General features: G+C 46.9%; 1 protein-coding gene across 1 annotated transcript in view; it reads left to right on the top strand.

Annotated features, from left to right (window-relative positions):
• The window catches only part of CSMD2 (CUB and Sushi multiple domains 2), a 734622-nt gene that overhangs the window by 35114 nt on the left and 679750 nt on the right, over window positions 1-19758 (top strand). The window contains exon 2 of the mRNA XM_014578911.4: window positions 16885-17101. Within this exon, the coding sequence (XP_014434397.4) occupies window positions 16885-17101 (217 nt within the window). The remainder of the gene's footprint in view (window positions 1-16884; window positions 17102-19758) is intronic.

Here is a 19758-nt window from a genome sequence, read left to right as displayed (position 1 = left end):
ATTCAGAACCACCATCCTGGTTTTGTTTCTTGTTTTCCCTGTGCTTCTCGCCAAGATTTGTGGCAGAAGAAATCATATGCGAGTTCATTAGCAGTGACGTTTGAGTGTCCTGGAGACTGGCTGTCAGCCATCCCTGCAGCGTAAACGATCTTGTGGAGCAACCTGCACTGTGGCGGGGAGGAAATGTTTCCTCTGGTGACATCCACTGGGGTAAATCTTTAGGCTAGATGGTTAACTGATAAGCTTGGGATTATCGGTTAGCATTCATGATTACACGCAGGCTCCTACTCCACTGCCGGGGAGCAGGCCACGCTGCTGACTCTGTATCAGAGGCAGTAGTACAGGGTGGCAGCTGGCTCCCTGGGAGCAGGGCTGCTGGTGTGAGCCAGTGCACAGCAGGAGCTGGTTTAAAAGACAGCTCCCAGCATGCACTGGCTCCCGAGAAGCCACCTGCCACCCCACGCTGCTGCCTCTGTATCAGTCACAGCAGCATAGGGGTTGCAGGTGGGAGCCCATGGCAGCCCCGTGTGTAACCTCTAATTTTTTTCGGCGTTTACATGGTTCCTCCATTCCACACATTGTAACATACTTAGTACAAAGCACGGGGGATACGTCTAGACTACAAGCTTTTGTCGACAGATACTGTCGACAAAGCTTCTGTTGACAAAGAGCGTCTAGACTACAGCCAGTTCTGTCAACAAAGGACAGTGTAGATGCAATAACGTCTCCTGTCGACAGAACTCTGTCGACAAAAGGCGTTATTCCTCGTAGAATGAGGTTTACCACCGTCGACAAAACTGCTGCATTCTGTCGATGTTATGTCGACAGAACTCGGCAGTAGTGTAGACGCAGGTATAGTTTTGTCGACAAAAGTGGACTTTTGTCGACAAAACCCTGTAGTCTAGACACACCCCGGATGACTGTGGCTTGCCTTGCTAATGCTTGGGCATCACCTTGGTACCCCTCAGCTCTGTGTAAGGCTGGAGTGATCTGTGGTTCATCCGGCCTAACAGATTGTTCCTATGTATCCATAAACTCTGAATCTCCATTCCCTTCCAAGTTAAAGACTCAGGATGCTTTTTTACCCTCTGTGTGTAGCACTGCTGTTCTGACGTGTGACGAGGTGTCATGGCTGTCAGAAGATGTTCTTCCTACAGGCAACAGGTCACACAGAGCCTGCGGACCCTGTTGCCAAGCTGCCCCACTCACTTGGTTGCCAGTGCCCTAGGGCAAGGAGGGCACCTTGCTGCCTAGCACGTATCTGAGAGCGCTAACAATCAGGAAGCCATGCTTGTGCAGCCGAGCATGCTTGTTTGAGGGCAGGTGTTCCAGAGGGCAGGTGTTCCCAGCGGAGGAAGATGTGTCTGGCTCTCCTCATTGACCTAGCTTTCCAGAGATGTGTGCCAGCATGCCGCATGCAGCAATGCTGTGCACCAGCCAGGGAAAAGGATACAGCGGAGGAGAATGCAAACAGGAGATGGAGAGACCTTGTTACAGTCCTCACCCTCTTCTGGCTCTTGCATTAGGCTCCCTCAAGAAGCCAGCTTTCCTTTCCCGGCCATGTTGAGTCTGTGCAGACTAGTAAAGGAGAGAGAAAGAGAGTCATTCCTTATGCAGAAGGGGCAGAGCCCAAGTCTTTACCTCACGGTGCACTTGAGTACATGTGGGTCTGTTAGGAGACACCCAGGGCACAGGGTCAGTACAGCCTCTGTCAGGTGCCACTGAGTTTTCATGGGAACTTCCCAGGGAGCTGCCAGCGGGGTTGAGAAACTGGGCACACAGCTCCCCAGACTTGCCTCTGGTGAAGATAGCGCTCCCCCGACCCAAGGAGGGTAGTGTGGGCCTACACTGTGGTGGCTGTAAGTTGACCTACTCTAGGTTAACTTACGTTTCTAGTGTAGACACATCCATAATTTCACTCCCTATGTGGGTGAGGGCATAGAATTTCCCTCCGTGAGGGCATAGAATTTCCCTCCGTGACTCTTAAACCTAACCGAGTTAGTGTGTATACTGCACATACCCTGTGAGCATAGCCGTTATTAGAAGAGCCATGTTTATCCTTAAGAAAAGATCAACCAGAGTCTGCTACAGTCTCAACCTGTGGAAGCAAAGCTCAGCTGTTTCCTTCACACTCTGTTTGTGCTTTGCAAACACTCACATACGTAGGGGAAGAAACTAGCCGAGCTTTGACGTCTGTCCCCGTAACCTGAGCATGCACGCTGACAGGCTGTGGCACAGAATAACCACTGTGTAGTGCCTCTGTCTGTTTGAGGACTCTGGGCACAAGAAGAGGCACGAGGGGTGTTGTACATTGCCATAGCAACCATATCAGAGGTTCTCTTACTTTGTGCCGTGCGTCTTCTCGCAAAGGCTGTTCGGCTTGGTGCAGCTCGCGCACACGCACAGATCTTTTGCTTTGGGGGCAGAGGGGTAGCTGTATGAGTCTGTTTCAGCAAAAACCACAAGGAGTCCGGCGGCTCTTTAAAGAAGAACACATTTTATAAGACTCACAATGTTTTAAATTTTAAAGACTCACAAGCTGTCCTTCTGTTTCTCTTCAGCAGCGGAGGAAGTGAGCTGTAGCTGATGAAAGCTTATGCTCTGATACCCTAATACAGAGTCTCCCCATTTTATTTGGCCACAGAACCCTTTTTAGCTTGAAAAAATTTCCAGGAACCCCTAAGGTTGCCAGGGTAAAAAAAAAAGGATCCACTGTAGTACGTCGAGAAAAAAACCTCCAACAACCCTGCAGTTTGTCAAGCAAAAAAAAAAAAAAGCCAAGTTCCGCTGCAATTTATCTGTCTCTTTAAGAGGGGGCGGGGACTGTAGAAGTGTACACCCTGGAGTTCCATGGAGCCCTAATATGTATGTTAGTCTTTAAAGTGCCACCCGACGCCTTATTCTTTTTGTGTGGGTGATTATGTGTTGAGTGGAGGTTTTACGTTCGTGCACATGCACACGTGTGTGCGCACATACACACGTGTACACGCACCTCTCCCCACCCCTCCGCTGCTCTGCAATGGATCTGCCCAGCTGGGGTACCACTGGGTCTTAATGTTCACACCACCTTCCTTTCCTATCCCTAGTCTGTAGCTCTTCTTCCTCCGGAGAGGATCGCGTTAACTTAAGTGAAACCCCCTGCCAGAGCTATTAGCAGAATCCTGATCTGGTAAAAGACCCGCTCAGGTGGTAATGAAGCCGTTTAACAGGCATTTGCCAATGCCTCATCTACCCTGTCAGTTTCTGAATTTACTGTATTCGTTGACAGGACCTGAGTTTAAAATTTGCTTTACAACTGTTTCATCCGTGTGTTGCTGAAGATTATAAATCCATCTTCAAAATTGTTACACACAGAGACACACACATGCGTGTGCCCCCCCCCCCCCCCACTAGTTTAATAGTACTACATAGAGCTCCACAAATCTTAAGGACACCCCTGGCGGTGATGAGGCAGTAGAAGGACCCAACAGTTTGCCTGATTTTACAGACCTGTTTAGCCTGGTATGCAGTGGAATAGCCCAAAACTTTGCTTTCTTTGCAGTTTAAATGGAAGAGCTATTTTAGCACAGAAAGTGGATAGAAGCCATTTTTTCCTGTGCTTCATGGCGAATCACTCTTCACTTAGAAGTAGATCCAATGTTGCTTATTTTGTGCCTGGGAAAAGTAGGTGCGTTAGCAAAATTAGCCACCCCCCACCAAAAAAAGGGTCTGTTGCAAAGTTTGTGATGAAACATGTATGCCCGAGAAGTTTTTCCTTTCTTTATCAATATTTCAAACTCCAGGAGGGGACGGATACTGTGACAGCTGCACATTTTCCTCTGCAGCAGTCTTCAGTGAGTACCGAGTGTGGGTAACACCTGAAAGGGTTGGGATGTTAGGTCCCACTCCTCTAATGTGGTCCCTGTGAACATCCCCCTAAACATGCATGGATCTCCACTGATGCTCTGCCTCTGTCCATGTTGGGCACACGGGATCTAATCTGAAGCCTATTTCTTTTGTGTGTATGGGTTTGGATGAGGCCCTAGTGGGGATAAGCATCCAAAACCCCGAGGGCAGATCAGCCAGTTGTGTAAATTGACTGTGGCAGTGCACCTTTGGAACGAAGGCTGGTTTCTGCCACCTGAGGACCTGCCTCTGTAGCTAAACGCACTAAGCCTAGAGCCTGCAAAATCAAAATAGAAACTTGTTGACAGGCTTTCTGATGAGACTTCCTGTGCTGTTTTGCTTCCTTTCATGTCTGGGGAATAAACAATCAGAGCCAGCCTTTTCTTTCTTTATTTTGGTGCACCTTCCACGGCTTCCGGTCCAAGGCAGAAAGAAGAAAAGTAGGAAAGACTGAAGGAGAAAAAAAGATTAAACTTCCTTTTCTGGAACTCACCAAGTTCAGTTCAAGTGATGATGGGGGAGGGCCTCTTTTAGCCTAATTGTGTTTGTCCAATTCCTGTGATCAACCTCTGAGACAAGTGGGTTTCTAGTGGAAATACCCCTCATTAGATTTGACGTTTGGCTCTGAGGGTGGGTGATTTTTGCAACAGGCAAACACAGGGAGAGATTCTCTGAATGACAAACACTACACAGAACATCTGTGGGCTTCTTATCAAGGTATTTCTGTTCCCTTGCACATGCCACAAAGTTGTTGGGAGTGGAAAGGTGTTGGGAGAGTTTTAACCTCAGGAAAGCTGCCAGTTATCACTGTCAATTCATTTTTGGCATATGCAAAATTAGTCATGTACTTTGAGTGTTAAACCATTTTTCCTCTAGATATGATGTAGCCCTTTCCACCAGTCACTAGGCAGGGTCTATATATAACTGTATGTGCCTTGGATAAGGTGACAGAAGGGATCTGCCGTAATGCTGAGAGAAAAGCTCCCTCGGCTCTAATTACATCATGCATTCATTTGACCCCAAATCATTGGTTTGAGGTAAATGTGCTGCTCTTCGAAGGTGTCAGGGTAGCAGCACAGGCAAGTGACCTCTACTGCCACTTTACGGCCTAGCTTGCAAGAGTGAAAAAAGTGATCTTCCCTTCCCCCGGCTCTGCTGTGGCTAGCGTGCGTCAATCCTGTTCATGGCATGGAAGAGTTTTTCATCTCAGGTGGTCTGGTTGCTTTGCTGTGGCAGTCAGGAAACAAGGTCAGTTAATACCAACTGGGGTGGGTTTTTGTAGGGGGAGGGGACTATATGCTGTGGAGATTGCCAATATGGCTTCCTCAGGTAGTGATTTTCAGCCCATCCCCTGAGGAATTCCACGTGGGTTCCTCACAGGCAGTCTCTTCCGCCTTAAATAGGGCTCGACTTGGGACTTTGTTGCAAGAGTGGAACAAATATCTGCAGATCACATTTGCAGGTCATGGAGTGGATGTGGATCCAAATTTTGGAGGGGCTCTACCTATTGGGGTTGAACCGGTAACTCTCGCTGCTCCATTTTTTGAAAATACATTTTTTTTTGACTTGTGGGGAAGGATTTAATTTTTCCAAATTTAGTTTTGATAAAAACAAAATGACACCTCTCATTTACTTTCTTTCCCTTCCCTTTTCCACCTCTTGTCCCAAAGGGAGAAAAACAAAAATGGTGAGAGAGAGAAAAAATCTGTGGAAGAACTTAGAAGGAAGCCATTATTTTCATTTCATTGCAAATATTTTCCAGAAAATATTTTTTTGACCCATTATACTGGCCACCATCTAACGATGTGCTGCGATTTAGAGGCGTCACAGTATTCTCCGATACTTACTGCCTTTGTGTTTTCTGTCCACAGCGAACCTTTCCTCAGAATTGCTTTTCCAGGGCCAGAAAAAGCCTCTATAATATAGGTAGCGTTCTGCTCTTGACACTGGTGTTTATTAAAGCCACTCAGAAGCCTTTTTTCTTTGTCTGGAGATGGGTCAATTTTATCTGCTTGTTTGTGTGCCTGAGAAGAGACCAGTTTAATGCAAGGAACTCAATAGGATAATGAAATTACTGATGAATAGCTTGCTCCGGTAGTTACTTTCATAGCAGGCAGTACTGTAAGGAATTAGTACTTTGGCAGAGAAATGCTGTCCCTACCCATTGGAGTGATGAAAGGATGAGCACCTGAACTCTTTACAGAACAGCTGACCGTGAAACATTACGAACCTCATCAATTATTTGTGTTAAAATGGGGCTTGCGTGCTCAAGCGTTCGGATGGGCTAATTGTGAGCCGGGCTGCTCTGGTGCAGTAGTCGCCGCAGGTATGCCAGCCAAGCAGACCAACTTCCTCAAGGCACGGGGTGGGGAGTGGCTGATTTGTTAAGAACTAAAATAGCTTAAATAGAAATCCTGGTGGTTTTAGTGCAGGGACAGGCAAGATACGGCCTGCGGGCCGAACCTGGATCTGGCCCACCAAGCCTTTCGATCTGGCCCGCGCCCGCCCCTGTGGCAGGGAGCAGCATCGATCAAAGCGGCTAGGTGCTTCTCTACACCACAGGGAGAGGGAAAGGCTTCAGCATGCTGCCCCTGCCCTCAGCAGAATCTTTCAGTTCCTAGTGGCTGGAAACCAGCCAACGCAAGCTGAGAGTTTTTGCTGGGGGTGGGAGCAGTCCAGCATAATTTCTCAGCTCCCATTGGCTAAACCCTCTGTACCCTCCTCCCCACTGCCCCAGGTCACAACTCCCACCCAGACCCTGCACCCCCTCTTACACTCCTCCTCCAGGCCAAAATCCTCTCCTGCACCCAGACCCCTTACCAGACATCAAACCCCAATCCCCTTCCCCAGATCACAGCTCCCTCCTTCACCCAAACTCCCTCTCAGACCCCACACCCTCTCCTGCACCCCTGTCCACTAGCCTGAACTCCCTTCTGCATCCCAGACCCCACAGCTCTTCCATAGAAAAGTGCGGCCCTTAATCACTTACCAAAATCTTGGCATACCCCGTACCAAAAATTGTTGCTCACCCCCCTTGAGCGTGCAGGGTTAACCCACAGAAGCATTGTGTCGGCTAGGGGGGATTGGGAATGAGCAAAGGAGCCATTTACTTCTCGGTCACTAGTGTAGATATGATCTGGATGGGTAGAGACAGAACATCTAAGCTCCTCCCCTTATTGACAAGGCCTTGCATAATCTCAGCCCTGCCTATATCTCTCCTGGGCCTTGCTCAAACTCGTTATGCTTTCCCCATTCTTTATTACGATTTGTATTGAAGGAGTGCCCAGAAGCCCCAGTGATGGACTCGGACCCTGTAGTGGTAGGTGCTATACAAATACCAAACAAAAAATTTATAGTCGGAATAGGTGCATCTCTTTCTCTCCCTCTCCAACTCTCGATTTGATACTTTCTATGCTGTCGACTCCATGCGTTCCATATCTGGACCACTCTCCCTGGCCAATACCTCTCTCCCCTCCCGCACGACATCTGCAGGCTCCCTCCTTTGTACCTGTGTCATGTTTTGTGTCTTTTATTTAAGCAAGTTCCCATGGCGAGACACATTCATCCTGAAAACAAGGTGAACTTTTTTTTTTTTAGATGTTGTTCTTAAAGGTCTGCTGTAGCCAAAAAGGCATTTAATTCAGGGACGCTCTAGAAAGAAGGTCAGACGGATGAAAGCCATAGTCTCTCTCTACATTGTAAGGTCAGAAAGGCCATTGTATTCATTTAATCCAACCCTGTGTCCAACATGAGCCGTCGGACTTCACCTACCAATTCTGATCTGATCCCATTGACTAGTTGAAGTAGAGCAGGTTGCTTAGAAGGGCGTCCAGTGTTGACTTAAAGACTCCATCTGATAGAAGATCCCCATGGTCCATGTGGAAATGGCTCTAATGGGTTCAATCAGGTATTCTGGCATCTGTGCTCCTTGATTCATAAAGATCAGATGCACGTATGGAGGAAGAAACAAAATCCAACCTCTTATGAACCTCTGTTGAGGCTGAAGAATTGGTGCAAGGGAGAGATCTCATTTTTGATAAGTCCTCCTTCTGTTTTTATCAGCCAATGGTGAAGTATTGCCCTTTATCCTTTGCTCTTCTCCTTCCCCTCCCTTCCTACCCCCACCTTTTTATTTGGGAAGTCCTTAGAACTGAATGCTTCATTGAGCTCGTGCCTCAGTGGCCATGTGGGACAGGTCTCTTGGGTAGTAGCCAGTCTCTAAGGACACGGGCCCCATTCTCAAAGTCCAGGCAGTGCTAAGCAAGACTGCAAGTGGCAATGGGGAGTGGGAGTGAAAGATGGAAGGGGTGGATGGGAAGTAATGCCTCTCTCCAAAGCCCTTCCTCCTCCCATCTGAGAGACCAGTTATCATCTAGGAGAGCCAGTCTGATTCACAACATCGCAGCATGATGGTGGTAGTTTGAAAATTCTCACCAGCACTGGTTTCAAGCAGCTTCGTACCTTGAAGAATGGGAAGACCATGGAACAATGCCAGGAACTGCTGAGTTTTAAGTAAAATAGAAGAAACCATGAAATATATGAACATATACACACACCCCTATCTTCAGCAGGTCCATCATCCCTCTTTCCAGATCTGGAGGCCAGTGCCATCCCTGGGGTAGCCTGTGTTGGCTTTCTAGCCTTCCCCTGGGTGGTCAGGACTTGAATGCACCACCCTGTGCTCCCTAGGCCAATGCCCTAGCCCTTAAGCTGTCTCCAGCAGGTCCTTTCTCCCACCATCTTCCGTCTGCTTTCCAAGGGAGCAGGAATTAAACCCACCACCCTAAGCTCTACCAGAACCCAGCCTGCCTATATTACAGGAAACTGCCCTATTTATTTTGTGTACTGTAAACTCCCCCGAACATTCACCATCTCTTACCCTGTGTCTTGTTTTCAGTGTAGGGAAATAAGGGCATTATAGCCACAAGTGCAATGTTGTCTGTTCCTTTGGGCCTGGCATTAGAGTGCTTCCCCCCAGGATGTAGGCAAAGCACCGTGCTCCTTCTACTTGCATTCTTCTCCCTGCCCAGAGACAGGCGGGTGCCTTTCAGTGTATGTTCTCCGTGCTGCTGGACTTTGAGTTAGCAGTTTTACAGTAAATGGAATCTCTCTGCATTATTTATTCCCCGGTGTTGCTTATGAAGCTGTAAGCTAAGGGCAACGGGAAATTGAAAGTATACTGAAAAGAGACTTAATTGTGCATTGTGTGTGTGCTCTGTGTAGGAATACATGCCAGCAAATGTCATAGACACAGGAGTAAACTGGCTATTTCTGTGTATGTATATATTGACTCTAGTGTGTTGTGTGTAAGAAATGTTTATTACTGATAAAATGTTCAAACCAAACAACTGCGGAAAGAGCTTGGAAAATTTTTCTCTCTTTTTAGTATTTACTTGGGTCATTTTACAGTGTCAAATTAAGGTTTTGGGTTATTTTAGAAGACCCTGATCCTTCAAAACCTGCATGTAGGTGACTCTGACTAGTAACACGAGTAGATCCAATTAGAAAAGTTATTCCATTTCAGTGTTAGCAGGATCTCGCCCCTCTTTGTATCTCCGTGGAACATATGTGTGTGAAGGTAAAGTGGACAAAATAGAGGCTTTGTGTGAGGGAGTGGTCTGGCCACACCTTGCCACAGAGAAACCATAGAGAGATCCTCCAAGCAGGCAAGAGTGGCAGTGGAGGAACTGGCCAGTCACAGGCCAGGAAGGCCTATAAAGGGAACTGCAAAACAGCCAGCAGTCAGAGCTCAAGGGGAGCAGCCTGTGAGGCTGGCTGAGGAAGTTGTTTCCAGGAGGGGAAGCCCTGGAGGTACCTCTCTGAGAGGGGGACAGACTAAGAAGGACACTAACAGAGGGCACTGAGATGGGCCCCTATTAAGTGGGTACCCCAGAAAGGGGCTGAGTGGTTCACAAAGAGTGTGTCTCTGCTGGAGGGCTGAGTGGCCAAAAAAGGCTTTTAAAGAGACACTGTGGGCACACCCACTTGACCCAGTGTGGGTGCTCGTGGGAGGTGAGTACTGTCCCATCACTCTTTGGTTTTATGTTTGTGTCTTTTTTGAAATTCACACATTTTATTGCACAGTAAGAAACAATGCAGCAGAAAAACATGTAAGTGTAAATAATAATAGCTAAGGAAAATCAGAACATGAAATGCTGACTGTGATAGGAAGAAAAATGGCCACGTATCCTCTGTAAACTATGTTGCTGAGGGAGAGGCAATGCATATGATTTGATTTTTGTTCGTTTTTTTTTTTTTTTAAATTGTGCGATTGCTGTATTTCAGTGGTGTTAAATTAGTTTTTGGTTCTGTGGAGATGTGAAGTGCCTCAGCTTGTGTTATGAGAAACTGCAGAAATAAATTTTGCTTTCCCCTTTCTGCAGTAGAGTGGGCCAGATCGTTGGCTAATCTAAATCAGCATAGTGAAGAGCTACATGGATTCATTCTAGTTAAGGATCTGGCCTAGTCAATTTAAACCCTAAGAAAAGGCTGGAAGATAATACAATGTTGGGAATTGCATTTTGCACATCATGGGTTGGCAATGTCAGGTGTTGGCTGCATCTCTGATTTTGGGTTGATCTGACAATGAGGAGAAGATTTGTAATGACAGTGTTGGGACGTGTAGGTTGTCTGACTCAGCTATGCTGCCTAAACACTAACGTAGTGGTGGGGGAACTATATGCAGAAGAGTCAAGTTTAACCAATTAAACCTCTAGTTTAACCAGTTAACAATTTACCCCAGATTTTACATGGGAACTCTGAATAAACTTGTGGTGAACAGTTGTTGAACTATAATCTTTGCAGAAGGTGGTTTCAGCAGAAAACAAAGGAACAAATTATTTATAAATGAAAAGAGGCAGAGGGGAAATAAAGATTTTAACATCCATTACAAATCTTCATTTGCCTCTTTTCATTTATATATAATTTGTTCCTTTGTTTTCTGCTGAAACCATCTTCTGCAAAGATTATAGTTCAACAACTCATACTTTGAGTCTTTCTATGTAAAATCTGGGGTAAATTAACTGGTTAAACTAGAGGTTTAATTGGTTAACTGTTCGCCACTCTGGTGGGGGGGGGGGCACTGGAGCTTATGGAAAATCTGCTATGTGTGGGCAACATGGCCCAAGAGTAAAATGATTGTGATGCCCTTAGATAGAGCTAATATAAACTCTGAAACAGGAAGGGGTTGATCCTTCCCCAAACTGTTATATTTTGGGAGAGGAGAGTAGCATTGGTAACGTGTGCCATGGTATTGGAGAGACCACACATGCCATCAAGTTCAGGCCAGTAGTGGGCATGCTGCAGAAGTGCCATTACAGAGAAACCTCCTTCAGCATGTGAGCCCCTGAGTGTAAGGCAGCGGTCTCCAACCTTTTAAAGCGTAAGATCACTTTTTGAATTTGTCAATCCAGGATCTACCTCAAACCCAAATACCCCTGCTCCGCCCTTTTCCTGAGGCCCCATCCTCCTCACTCTGTGAATATGGGGTACAGGAGAGGGAGACAGAAACATCAGAGCTCCCTTGCCTCTGTCTCCCCCACCCTGCACAACAAGCAGGAAGCTTCCAGGGGCAGCTCTGAGGCTCTGGGCAGGAGCAGCTGGGCAGCAGTAGGAGGGGCAGCTGAAAGGCCAGCGCTTGATAGTCTCCCAGCCAAACCAGTCAGGATCACCTGTCAGAGGCGCTAACCTCTACCAGTAGATCCCGATCGACTGGTTGGTGACCACTGGGCTAAGGGTTTGTAACCTGAGAAATGAGACGGAGGAGCCTCTACCTCTTACTGTTTTTAATTGGGAGGCTTGAGGGTTTTATTTTTTTGCTGAATTGTATTTATTTAGCAGTGCCCTGAAAGGGGGTTAGTGCAGAACATTAGTGCCTTGGCGGGGAAGAGGGGAGTACCCCCCCATCTCAAGCTTTCCCAGTGCACTGTGGGATTTTGCAGAACATGGGTGCATGCAGACCTGCACCAGCCCTTCTGCTGCTCCCCATGTCATGCCTCGCTCTGCACTGCTTTGGGGGTGATGTGCACCCAGGGGAGCGCTAGAAGGGAGCAGGTCCTGCCTTTCCCCGAGTTCTGGGATTTTCCTTTGCTCTTGCAATGGATGTGTGCTCCCGTTTGCCAGGAGGACTCAGGTTTGCACGAGAGAGTTGGATTTCTCTTGCATACGGACTGGGAGGCACAGTCAAAAAGGCCCATCGATAACCAAGCTATGTGGGCGCTCCAGGTATTAGTGTGAGCGTCACTAAAACATACATTCCTTTGTATTTATTGATGCCCCCAGGCCATGGGGAGACAGAGAATTGTTACCAGGAGCCTTCAAAGGAGAAATGCAACATTTGTAATCTAGACTTCAGATCAAGTCTTGGCGATCAAACCTGAAATGAACTAACTCAGACCTTCAATCAGATTATTGAATATGGGTAAAACCTCTTATGTTTCCTTGATCCTTTTCCCATGGCTGCCAGCTGTTCTCATCCATTTCCAGTTTGGACAAAGTTCCTATTTCTGATGACGAGTATATTGTCTTGTAGATTATCCGCTTGCGAGAAATTAATTTTTGCTTCCAAGAAGCAATTTTCTATTAGCTGTGTCATAAGAAGCATAAACCCATCTTGGTCTAGAATGAATGTGGAATTATTTCAGAAGATTAATTAGTTATAGAACCAGATCAGCTTTTTCTGTTGTCATTTATTGTGTTTCTTCAGCTAATAGTTAGGGAGGATGTAGATTTGTGTAGCTATTGCTTTAATCTTTGAGCTAGTGTGTGTCTTTCGCATGACTTTAGAACTGTTTGGAACACAGGGTCTCTGACCTTGAATATTCTTAGCATGATTTCTAGTAGCATCAACAGTTTTTATACCAGCAACAATTACACAGATACAGCGCCTTTAATTTACCCATTTTCCCAAATTGTTCAGATGGCATTTACTTATGATTAAAATTAAGAGTGTTCTGTACAGAAAATTGTGTTTCCTCATTTCACCTGCTGAATAACAGTCTGTGTGAAGGAAAGAATATGACCTAGTGGTTATGGAGGGAAATACAGCACTATGTAGCACTTTAAAGACTAACAAGATGGTTTATTAGATCTTGTTAGTCTTTAAAGTGCTACATAGTCCTGTAGTCTGGTGTAGCTGAAACAAAATAACACGGCTACATTTCTATCACAGAATCCTAGGGTTGGAAGAGACCTCAGGAGGCCATTGAGTCCAGCCCCATACTCAAAGCAGGACCAACCCCAACTCAATCATCCCAGCCAGGGCTTTGTCAAAATGGGATTTAAAAACCTCTGGGGATGGAGATTCCACTGTCTCCATGGATAGCCCATTGCAGGGCTTCTCCACCCTCCTGGTGAAATAGTTTTTCCTAATATCCAACCTAGACCTCTCCCACTGTAACTTGAGCTCATTGCTCCTTGTTCTTCCATCTGTCACCACTGAGAACAGCCTCTCTCCATCCTCTTTGGAACCCCCCTTCAGGGAGTAGAAGGCTATCATCACATCCCCCTCTTCTCTCTTCTTTTTTCTCTTTTTCCTCTTTTTTTCTTTTCTCCAGACTAAACAAGCCCAAATCCATCAGCCTCTCCTCATCAGTCATGTGCTCCAGCCTTCTAATCATTTTTGTTGCTCTCTGCTGGACTCTCTCCAATGTATACACATCCTTTCTATAATGGGGGCCCAGACTTAGACACACTACTCGAGATGTGGCCTATCAGAGCCGAATAAAGAGGAATAATCACTTCTCTAGATCTGCTGGAAATGCTCCTCCTAATGCACCCCAATATGTCTTTAGCCTTGTTGGCTAAAAGAGCACACTGTTGACTCATATCCAGCTTTTCATCCACTGTAATTCCTGTGTCCTTTTCTTCAAAAGTGCTGCTTAACCAGTTGGTCCCCAGCCCATAACAGGGCTTGGGATTCTTCGATCTTAAATGCAGGACTCTGCACTTGTCCTTGTAGAACCTCATCAGATTTCTTTTAGCCCAATCCTCCAATTTTTCTAGGTCACTCTAGACCCTATCCCTGTCCTCCAGCATGTCTACCTCCCCCCTAGCTTAGTGTCATCTGCAAACTTGCTGAGGGCACAATCTATCCCCTCATCCGGGTCATTAATAAAGATGTTGAACAAAACTGGCCCCAGCACTGGCCCTTGGGGGATTCCAAATTATATCTGGCTTTAATGAATGCTAATGCCATTCTTTTCCTGTGACTGGCTGGCACTCAGATGTGTGAAAACTTTACTGATGTGAAAGCAGCAATGAGCAATGAAAGGCAGAATTTCCAGTTACTTCAAAAGCCTTAGCAAAGGGCAAACAAACCAGCATGAGCTGGAGAAGCCAAAGTTGCTTTGTACAGCCCAGCACGCTCAACAAGCAGTGATCAGTCAAACTCGACTTGATCACTGGGTAACAAGGGGGCCCAGCTTTTATTATGTACTGCGTTTCTCTGCAAACAATGAGCCTAAAATTCAGCAGTGATGTAAACAGGAGCAATTCCACAAAACGCACAGGAGGGGTGAATTTGCCTGCTTGGCCTTGTCTTCGCTGCTGCAATTGGCTTTAGTGAGAGAGACCGCAATATGAAAGAACACGGGAGCTACACAGAGTGACTAGCCTCGAGTTGCAAATGAAGCTGCTGCAACCCACTTCATTTCTAGCCGGAGCATCAGCTACACTGGCGTTTCAGCCTGCTGGCTTCAGTTCAAAGTGTTAGAGGCTTGCGTGTCCGTGTGGACAAAACTCTGCTATACCTCAAGCTGGCACTGGAGTGAGGACAAGTCCTGTGTTTCAGAAAGCTTTTAATGCAGTGGGTAAGCTTTATAATAACGCAAAAGGGAAATGAAGTACCCTGAGGAGAATTTATTCCATGTTGCTTCATAGGGTATGTCTAGACTACGTGCCTCTGCCGACAGAGGCATGTAAAATAGGCTACTGACATAGTCAAATGAAGCGGGGATTTAAATATCCCCAGCTTCATTAAAATAAAAATGGCCGCTGCGCTGTGCTGGCTTAGCTGATTGTCGACCGATCCGCGTCTTGACTGCTGCACTGTGCCGACAATCAGCTGAGCCGGCACAGCACAGTGGCCATTTTTATATTAATGAAGCTGGGGATATTGACTGTCGGGTAGCCTATTTTACATGCCTCTGTCAGCAGAGGCATGTTGTCTAGACATACCCATACATTGGTCAAGGCTTCTAGGCACTAATGTACTAATACAATAACCTGCTTTTGCAATCACCTTTCTAGCAGGCCTACTCTAAGTGTATGTCCACATTACAGTGGCTGCAGCTGTATTCCTCCACATGCACCCTCCAGATAAAGACGTATAAGAACAATAACCATGTAACTGATCAAAACCGATCAGTTACATGGTTAAACAGTTACCCAGAGACCTGGGGGTAGGGAGGGAAGAATGCTGGGGGGTGTCCTGCACGTGGGGTGCTGGTTACTGGCCCCACCCCCAAAGCTATGCTGTTGCTGGGATCCAGGCGGCTGGCCCTGCAATCGATCTCTGCGGCCAGCAGGCATGCTGGCTAATGTTCCTTCTAACCTTTTCCATCCATGTGAAGATTTTTTCCTATCTGTGTGTGGAATAAATTTTTTATGTGCCAACTGTGCACCACCAATAGAAACACAAATCCTAGCTGCGGTCGCTCTGCAAGTCAGCTGGGTGGTATTTGAATCCCTGCTAAGTGGCCCCCACAGCTTACAGGGAGCACTGATCCTGGCATGTGCAGGGTCCCGGCAGCCAAGGAGCAGCATGGAAGGACCCCATCAGTGGCAATTGTGATAGCCCTTGAATGGGAGCCGGCAGCAGCCCACAGGAACCCCGAATGCAGGGTCAGCAGGCAGCACCCTAGATGGAGTTTAACTGTTAATATAAACCTATAACCAGTTAACCAGTTAAAATCTTGCTAGCTTGATAGAAAATTAGTCTGTTGACCAACCTCTGTCAGTAGGGGGAGGGGAAGGGCCAGTTCCATTAATTTAATGTTGGCACTCAAGGCTGCGTTTTTCTTGCTCTGAATGGTGTAAATCGACGGAGCTGAATTTAAGTGTAGTCCAGGCCTTGAGAAGTGCGGAAAAAAATAGCCTCTGGATGCTTCAGGCTTGTTTTATGACCCGTATGTGATGAACGTAGCTCCAATGAAGCAGGTGTATTTCCAACCCGAACAAATCATCATTTTCCAGCAACTTTTTGAAAACGAACCACCTGCAAGTTGGCTCGGATAGAAGGAAATCTGCACTGTGGTGGCAGGGTAGGATTTTATGAAGTATAAAACAACCGGAAGATTTATCCGACATTCCTCAGGTCTTGTAGGGTAGATGGCTGGGGGGTGAGGGGTACAGGAGTCAGGGCTAGGGCTTGAGGATGTGGGGGCTCAGGGCAAGAGGTTGGGGAGTGGTGGGGTGCAGGACTCGGGGTTGGGGGCTGAGGAGGGATTTTGGGTAGGGGGCTGGGGATGCAGGATGCAGAGCAGGGGGCTGGGAGGTGAAGGGGTGCTCAGGGGAAGGGATGGGGGCACCTGCCGGCTTCTTCATGGGGCTGGCCTTGGGCACATGCAGCCTTCCTGATGGCTTCTCTCTGGGGCCAGTGAGGTGGGGGTCCATGTGGCCCTGCCAGCAACTGCTCCCTGGGGTGACTGGGGCTGTGCTGCTGGCCAGTGGTTGGTCCCTGGGGCTGGGACACTTGCTGCCTCCTGTGCTCATTCAGGTATATAACTGTCCCTGTGCTTGCTGCCCCCCTGTGGTCATTCATGAGAATAACTGTCCCTGCTATCACACCCCATTTTTTCCACATTGTCCTAGCACAACCAAACCCTGACCTTGCTCTATATTTTGATAAGAGGAAGGCGCAGAACAAATTTGGTGGTCCTCGTTTTTACCAAATTTAGGAGGCTTTCTTGAACAAACGCTCTCACAGAGAGCTGGCCAGCTGGACACACATACTCTCCTCAGAGATACAGTAGATAATATGTTTGTCTTTTCTCTCACCAGCCCAGAACTGCAGCTACGTCTTTCAAGGTCCCAACGGGACGATACAAAGCCCTGGATTTCCCTACGGCTATCCGAATTATGCAAACTGCACATGGACAATCACTGCCGAGGCGCAGAACAGAATACAGCTTGTGTTCCAGTCCTTCGCCTTAGAGGAAGATTTTGATGTATTATCCGTCTATGATGGACTGCTTCAGCCGGGGAACCTGAGAACAAGGTACAGGGTGTGCCCCAACAATGGGTAACTTTTATAAGCATGGCGAAGGTACCTGCCATGGGGGTTAAAATACTTGGAGGCTTCTGCAGGGGAGCTGGAGCGAGTTGTACCTTGGGGGGTGCTGAGAGTCATTGCACCAAACGGTGAGCGCTGCATATCATGCCATTTCTGCAGAACCTGGGATCAGCTGGGGAGTCCCCAGCTCACCCTGGGCTCCACAACGCCTCCTTGAAACACCACCTCAGCGTTTCAAAGGGGCGGCACCACACAGCTGATCCTGGGCTCAGTGGTGTGGGGCTGCCCCTTTGAAGTACCCCCTTCCCTCCCCTTTGCTGCCTATATCTGATAGAGGCAGCAAGGTGGGGGAGCGACTAGTCCTTGATATCCTTAGTAAGAACCTGTTAAATCGACCACTGATGGTGTCTCCTTCGCGCCTAGTACTCCATGGGGTCAAGAAGTAAGGGATGTTGATGCCCCTGGTTGGTGCCAGGACTCGATTCATGAGGAGTAAGGAAAGTCGATGGGAGTGTTTGCTCCTGTCGAACTCTTACAGTGGGGATGCTGTGGTAAGTTGAACTAAGATACGCTGACTCTATGCACATAACTGGAGTTGTGTATCTTAGGCCAGGTCTATACTAGATTTGGAAGGTTGGCTTAAGGCACGCAATTCCAGCTATGTAAATAATGCAGCAGGAGACGATGTATCTTAAGCAGAGCTATGCAAATACTGTAGTGGGAGGTGCCCTCAGCTTCTTTTACTCCTTGTGAATCAAGGAATACCAATATCAACCGGGAGGTGACTTCAGCATTTGATTTAGCAGGTCTTTACTAGATCTTCTAAATCAAATGCTGGAAGATTGATCTCCAGCATGGTTAGTTTAGACATGGCCTTAGTTCAACTTTCTCCCTCTGTGTAGACCTAGCCTTAGAAATGGAGCTGGAAGAGAGGAAGTCTGATGTAAGGAAGATCTTCCCTTAAACCCAAAGCTTTGCTATTTTAGAGGGTGGCCTTGTGGTTAAGAGATTAGACCAAGACTCAGGAGATATGGGATTAATTCTTGGCTGTGTAACAGACTGCATGTTTGTTTTTGAGCAAATCACTTTAAGGTCCCTGCCTCAGTTTCCACTGTCTATAAACACAGGATAATAGCCCATTGATTCTGCAATGTCTGGTTAAATAGTAAACATTTTGGGGGTGAGGACTGTCAAAGATAACATGTTACTCCGATGCCTGGTGTAATGGCATTCTTGTCTCAGTTGAGACCCTGAGCGCTGTCATAATATTATGAATAATGTGCTAAATAGAGATGCTGATCATTAAAAAGACATGTGCGAGAAAGAAAGAGACACAGACAAACAGAGTGACAATCAGAGACATGATCCCAGATTGATTCTGAGGTTGTTGATTAATGCTAATAAGTTCCAGGGTCTCTGATTTTAAGATTGAACTAATAAAACTTCATTTTGGTGCTGGTATCGCACAATGAATTCTGTGACGTGAAGCGGCTGCTTCGTGGAGCACTTGAAGTGAAGGCTGTGATATTGGAAGAGGAAGGTGTTCAAAGATTTTGTGCCTCATCTTTGATACATCTGACGAAGTGGGTCTTTGCCCACGAAAGCTTATGCTCCAACACTTCAGTTAGTCTATAAGGTGCCACAGGACTCCTCGCCACTTGTGCAGATTCAGACTAACACGGCTACCCCTCTGATACTTGACAAAGATTTTGTGTTTAATTTTAAGCTGCATATTCACTGTGTGACTTAGGACCAATCCTCTTGGTGTCTCCGCAAGCCCATCTAGAAAATCTGGGTTAGAGATGCAGAAACATTAAAGAAAACACACTGTGGTATGTAGTGGAGTTCAGCTGGGTGGATAAATCATGTCTTTACCATGTCTCGCTATGCTGGAGAATTGTCTTGATTATGGGATGTCAGCATTTAATCAAGAAGCTGGACATGACATTGCTCTTGGCGGTGTGTAAAGGAAACCCACATGCTCAGCCTTCTCTAGACTCAAGTTCTTACGCGGTACACTTTGCAGTGGTGGAGGGTCGCTGCTGGGATTTGCCTTCTCCCAAGGGACCCCCCTGGCAAATCACGCCTATGCTGATGAACACAAACTACCTTTGCTCTCTGGAAGATAGTGGGGGATTCTGCCGAGGGTGTAGAATGCATAAATGGGCTTAGATTGGGGGAAGAGGCCATGGTGGAGTGAATCAGCAAGATTCCTGTAGACTGATCACAGCAGGTATTCCTGTTCAGTGTCAATTACTACCAAGCACAATATGACTCCAGAAGGATGGCCTGGAAATCTGAGTGTAAGCCACTAACACACCGATGGTATTCACAGAGCTTGGAGACATCGGTGATAAGGGTTGTAAAGGGGCCTGGATATCACTAGAGCAGTGTGTTTCTCAAAGTGGTCCGTGGATCCACTTGGAGGCTATGTCTAGACTGCAGGCTTCTTTCGGAAGAAACTTTTCCAGAAGAGATCTTCCGAAAGAACTTCTTCCGAAAGAGTGCATCCACACTGCCAAAACGCATCGAAAAAGCGATCTGCTTTTTTGAAAGAGAGCATCCATTCAGTGTGGATGCCATCTCGCATTTAAACTGTGATTACTATGGGCAGAATGGCCACGAGGGCACCTGTGCTTTTT

Source organism: Pelodiscus sinensis, chromosome 26 (assembly GCF_052426305.1).
Source record: "Pelodiscus sinensis isolate ZL-2025 chromosome 26, ASM5242630v1, whole genome shotgun sequence".
NCBI lineage: Eukaryota > Metazoa > Chordata > Testudines > Trionychidae > Pelodiscus > Pelodiscus sinensis.
Note: the sequence above shows the minus strand (reverse complement) of the source record. Positions and strands in the feature narration are given on the sequence as shown.